The 6,000-nt window shown below is 43.0% G+C and overlaps 1 protein-coding gene across 1 annotated transcript in view; it reads right to left on the bottom strand.

Moving 5' to 3' along the window:
- Positions 1-3,380: 3,380 nt before the first annotated feature.
- The window catches only part of RRM2B (ribonucleotide reductase regulatory TP53 inducible subunit M2B), a 30,097-nt gene continuing 27,477 nt past the window's right edge, over positions 3,381-6,000 (bottom strand). The window contains exon 9 of the mRNA XM_006277330.4: positions 3,381-5,096. Coding sequence (XP_006277392.2) covers positions 4,944-5,096 — 153 coding nt within the window. The 3' untranslated portion in view covers positions 3,381-4,943. The remainder of the gene's footprint in view (positions 5,097-6,000) is intronic.

Genomic DNA, 6,000 nt, shown 5'->3' with positions numbered 1-6,000 from the left:
GCCTGGTGAGTGAAGGAGGCAGGGGGAGTTCTGATTTTCCATAAAACCAAAATCAAATGCCAAAATATATAGGTATTTAGAATTTATTTTATTATCATGACTGAGGCACTAGTAGGCTTCCAAATTACTTTAAATTGTAAATATATCAATAAAACATTGTGTTCAACTGATGCTTATGTATATAGTGGCATTTCATTTAATCATGGATAAATGCAGATTTGAGGAGTTTTACTCAGAGAATTTGCTATTTTAAACAGAGAAAACCAGGATCCCTTCTCATGAGCTAGATGAGATACCATGCTCATAATTACTGCAGTATCCAAGCCACAGGCCTCCTTATATGCAAACATACGCTGAGACTTCCTCTGTGCCAGTTGGGTTTTTATCCCACTCTACACCCACCACAGTGGAAGTGAATAAATACCAATTTTAGCCTAAATTGAACCCCTTTAACTAGAAGGACAAAATCACTAAACATGAACCATGACAATTTTTTAGCTGCAGTTTAACATTAGTAACATCTCTGTTCCTTTAACAGAAGCAGCAGCCTAGCCAGGGAGCACTGCAGGCTAGGCAGGGCACCACAGCTGCAGGTCACTGGGCAACAGGCTAATGGAGCAAAGAACAGGCACCTGCGGGTAGTCTGCTGACCAGATGTAAGCAGGGATCTGGGAGCTCATAAGCCCAAAGCTGAGGCTGGCCAGAGGGCAGGGCAGGGCATGTCCTCCCTGCCAGCCCCAGGGGAAGGAGCTTCCTGCTCCTGCAGGAACAGTGGGGATCAGAGCTCACAAAGAGCCCAGGACACTGTAACAGTTGAGTGAAGACCTAAACTATTAAAGGGGCAGGGGACAATTTTATTTTCAACGTTTATGTTACGTTATAGCCAGGGGGCTTAGGTTTACAGAAGCCCCATTTGTGCCCATGGGGCACCTGATAGCTTTGAGCACTGCCAGGGGCAGGCTCAAGGCTACAGTCAGTACTAAGCCCAGATCAGGCATAGTGCAAAGCAAGGGCCAAGGGCCCAGTGACCAAAGGCACAAATAAAAGCTAGAGCCTCAAAACCAGGTCCAATTCAGTGAGCCCCGGCAGGAAGGCCTAGCAACATTAAAGGGGCAGAGGCTGAGAAGGCCAAAGCCCCACACAGGGAACAACATTGCAGAGGCATGGGGTGTGGTAAAGAGGAGGATTTAGAGCCACAGTAAAAGCCCTTAAGGCTTTGGGTGCCCTGCCAGACACAGTTGACCATAGAGGCCCAGCAAGGGGCCTAGGATCACAGATGCCCAGGAAGAGGCTAAGGATCAGGAAGGACTAGTAGGGTGCCAGGGACCTTAGTGTAAGTTCAATGGAACTGGGGCCAAGCAAACATCCATAGGCAGCCTCCCTCTCATTATTCTATCAAAGCGTGGCAGGTGAGACAGGAAGGCGCCCTTGGGGCAGAGCAGGACACGGTCACAGCCATCCCCTGGGACCCTGACATGCTACAATTAGCAAAGGACATGCTGCGGTCTTGCAGCTGATCATAGGGGTTGGGAAAATTGAAAAAAAATCCTCTGCTGAAGTTTGAGCAGGGCCCATCCAAGTCAAGAACATTTTGAAAGGTTCTAAAATTGAAAGCATCTGAATAACAAATACCTAGGCTGACTCACCAGCAAGCAGACAGGTAATGCACTGCTATGCAGAGCAGCCAGGTTCTGCAGTCATCTTGCTACCTATGCAAGCAGAAAACTGAATGCACTGCAACTGCCGCATTTGGAACAGGGGCTCATGACTAATATTAGGAATTCATCTTCCCTCAGTATACCCAGAGGTCTTCCACTAACATGAAGCAGGTTTTATATATATGCACGTACATGTTTTGGAAATATATTTCATTATACACAATTTCAAAGGCTAAATCCCAGAGAGATGAGGAGCAGGCTCCTGAGGATGTTCCTTTCCTCAGTTATTTATCTGACTCCAGTAACTAAGATTTGCAGAGTAAAACATTTTATAAAAAGGAGATACTTAAACAAATCTACTGTGGACTTATCAGCTCTGGTGGTCCTAATGCTTTGGCAGCTTTAAGGAGTAAAATAAATTCACTTCTAGAGGACAACACCTGCCCCTCCTCTAAACTGTGTAAACTGCACAATATACCTGAGAAATCAAGAAACTCCTGTGGATAGAACAGAACAGCTGGCTCCACTGCATTGTCCTCACGGCCATCAATGCCACAGATAACCCAGGGAGTAAGTGGCATTCTGTGGCTCCAGTAGTGTGCAGCAGCAGCTACTGTATCACCTGCTTTCAAAACTCCACTCCAGCCTGCCCTTGCAATGGGTGTCCACAGCTCCACACAGCTCTTGAGACATCTATGGATGACCTAAGATCCACAGACAGCAAACCCTCCCCACCATGACAGAATGACTGCACAACACTGGGAGTGTTATCAGTAGCTTCATAACACAACACAAGCTGCGTAGAAAGGAGCAGCTTCCTCCTATGACAGAATGAGTGCTAAAGACACACAAGGTTTTACTGTGGCCTATTTCATTTCAATTATTTTAGGGTTTGCAATAAAAACCAAGAAATGGTAAATCAAAGGCATTTTCTTCCCCATTTTTTTGAAGTCTGTCTGATATGTCTAGGACCATGTTTTACAAGTTTTGCTAAAACTATTTAAGTGTTTTACACACTACTGGGACAAGGAGGAAGGGATAACTATAACAAGACTTCAGTATCTCACAGGCTCTGTGAGCTCAGGAGAGCCAAGCAAATCCATACATAAAACCAGGGCATGTTTTGAACTAAAAATCAAGCAATTTAAATGTATAGTTTTAACTTCAGAACAATGCTTTAAAATTCACGTGATGCTAAGTCAGTGACAATCCAAGCAGAAAATGCTGTTGGAATAACCCAAACAGATCAGATTCAGGCTGTGATGTGTGTTAATGGTTGCGACCACGGCTAGATTCAGCACTCTCAGTTCTCTTTTTAAAAATAGGTAGAGTACATGGGGCAGACATATAAAGTTCCCCTCAATGCCCCACCAGACCAAGCAGGCCCATTTCTAGGACAGCATGTAATTTTTTTTCTATGCCAATTACATCTATGGCCTCTAGGCTGAGACTGAACAAGGGCAGTGAAGAATGCAGGGGCTCACAATTATGTTGTCAGTTTTTGTGATGAGGACATTTGTTCACCAGGAACTAGACTGACATGACTGATTTCACACAAGTCAGATGGTAACTGCTTTGTCACTGACAGTGACGGCTATGCCCAACCTTCCAGTGAAAGCACAGTCTGCCTGAGCTACTGATGTGCCTTCTCTGCCAATCAACTCAAATGCTTGCAGCTTTGGAACAACAGGAATCAAAAAATATAAAAGCAATTTTATAAAGTGCTAAACGAACAGCTCTTATATTTTATTCTCCAAAATAGAGCACCCCTCAGGAAAATGAAGCCATCTATTTGCAAAAGAGTGAACACAAAAATCCACCCAAAAGCTAAATCCATGGAGTGAAATTAAACTATTGCTGTTATTTCTTCCACATCAAATATTACAAAGTGACATTTCAAAGTTATCCTTCAGTTTTCTCTTGTATTGGATAAGTAATTATCTTTAATATAAACAACTAAAATATACAGACAAGCATATGTACATATACACACACACGCACTACATTATACTACAGATCACCAGCAGTGCTTATGCAGCAATCACTGGACAGGGACTGATAGTTGAAAGTATACTTTTTTTCCCATCTATATACTGAAAATTCTATTGTTTCAATGTTTCACCTAAACAAGTTATTCTGAAGATACCTACCAGCACAACATTGGAGGTATCAATAGGAAGGGTTAAAGTATTATTTCTGTGGTAGGTCAAGGGTGAAAAAACCAAAAGACATGCCATGCCCAGTAATGTTATAAAACATTACAGAAGAAAACTGAATACCCAGTAGAGGAACACAACAAAGAAGAGGCGGATTCAGTATTTCCATTTCTGGTGTTGGTTATAACCCCAAAACAATCAATGATTACTGCCGCTGTAAATCTGCTTACTCTTAAGGCACTCAAACGAGTAGCAGCATTTGCACTGAACACAGAAGTAGGTTACCATTTTAACACTGGAGCATACATTCTTCTCCACTGTCTTTTTACTTACTTACCTTTCAAGTACCAAGCCACCCAACTTATATCATCTTCAAAATATGTCTTATATGAAGGCTGTGTGTCCCAGAATGCTTATTGCTGTCATGGGTAGACCAGGTTTCCACCTCAAGTCAGAAAGCTCTTTTAACCTAGATCCCAAGTTAATGAGGAAATTAAATAAATTTTCTTACCAAAGATCATACTTCGTAATGTACTAAACACATACCTCTTCCCAAACTCTCTCATTGATTAAATTATTTTGAAGCAAAACAACAGGAAGGACTACGGATCTAGATTCATAGTTTACATTTTTAAACCACTCATCAAAATGGAGCATATTAAAATAGGGTATTACCTCAGTTGGGTTTAAGATTAAAACTGTAATGTGAAGCGTAGTAAGCTGCATCCTTGCCTTAGTTTAGCTATTCTTGTAAAGCACTTTTGCAGCCCCTCAAAAAAGGTTGTCAATTTTTGAAAAATGGAAAGGCTGTTCAGTTTTTTACCCAGGAATCAAGCAGGCTCCTTATAAAGAGCATCTCTTTAAAAAGCTAGGTAAGTTTTAAAAAGGACATTTCATGAAACAAAGAAAATACATTTACTCTACAGATTATACACATGTTGTTCAGGGAAATTACAGCGTGTTCAAATGTAAATTTATAAACTTTATAGACGTAGGAAACACAAAACCATTCCAGAAGACTCAACGCCAACTTTGGGATAAGAAATACAGAAATCATCACAAGAAATGAGATGGGGACAGGGAAGCAAAGTCATTGTCCGTTTGTTCAGATGCTCTCCCTGAAGAGATATTAAAAATCTGCATCCAAAGTGAACACGTTGTCTGTTGTCTCTGCCATTACAGCAAAGCGCTGATACTCTGAAACCCGCTTCTCAAAGAAGTTGGTCTTTCCTTCCAGTGAAATATTCTCCATGAAATCAAAAGGGTTTTCTGCGTAAAAGAACTAGGGAAAGCAAATTTTGTTATTCTGGAATTCACAAAATGACAATGCATATACAACCTCCTCAGCGAATAATCTGCAAAGCAGCCAATTAGAGCTCCTCCCACTCTTGGTAGGAGTAAAGCCAGAATTTACTAACTTCTCAGGTTGGTTTCTCTCTCCTCACCCCACCAACCCTTGCTACTGGCACTCATGAAGGAAGCACAAGATATCAAATGAAACCCAAGCGAACTTGTTAATGTGCATACAGCATTCACTTGAGGAAGGCCATGCAATAAACTTAACTTTTAACCCATTAAAACAGCATGTATATCATATATACCAGGGATATACAGCTACTCCTTGTTTAATGTTGTAGTTACATTCTTGAAAAATGCGACTAAGTGAAACCATGTTAAGCTAATCCAATTTCCCCATAAAAATTAATGTAAATAGGGGGAGTTAGATTCCAGGGAAATATTTTTCGCCAGACAAAAGGCATTATATACCTGGGTCTACAGTCCTCTACCCTTAATCCCCCATGCTGCGGCCTCAGACAGGGTGGCTCCCCGCTGCCGTACACACTCCCAGGGGACAAGGGTGACCCTTGACCCCCAGATCTGTATGCAGGGCAGGCACAGGCTGTGGGTTCCCACCCTGCTTCCCTGCCTCGAGGCCTCTGCAGCCCTGCAGACACAACTCAGAGTGGCTGGGGACAGCGGTGCCATATGGGGATCACCTCGCTGCTGCAAGTTCCCCCGCCACTGCCCGGGTGATGCACCCCCTGCGCCTGCCACTGCTTTGAGGGGCGCAGCCATACACTGGTGCCCTTACTGCAGCCCCGTGTGCAAGAGGTGCATCACCAGGGCAGCATGGGGCGAGCAGCAGCAAGAAGATTCCCATACGGCTCCTCTACTCCCGGCTGTGC

The sequence above is a fragment of the Alligator mississippiensis genome, chromosome 3 (genome assembly GCF_030867095.1).
Source record: "Alligator mississippiensis isolate rAllMis1 chromosome 3, rAllMis1, whole genome shotgun sequence".
In the NCBI taxonomy this organism is placed as follows: domain Eukaryota; kingdom Metazoa; phylum Chordata; order Crocodylia; family Alligatoridae; genus Alligator; species Alligator mississippiensis.
Note: the sequence above shows the minus strand (reverse complement) of the source record. Positions and strands in the feature narration are given on the sequence as shown.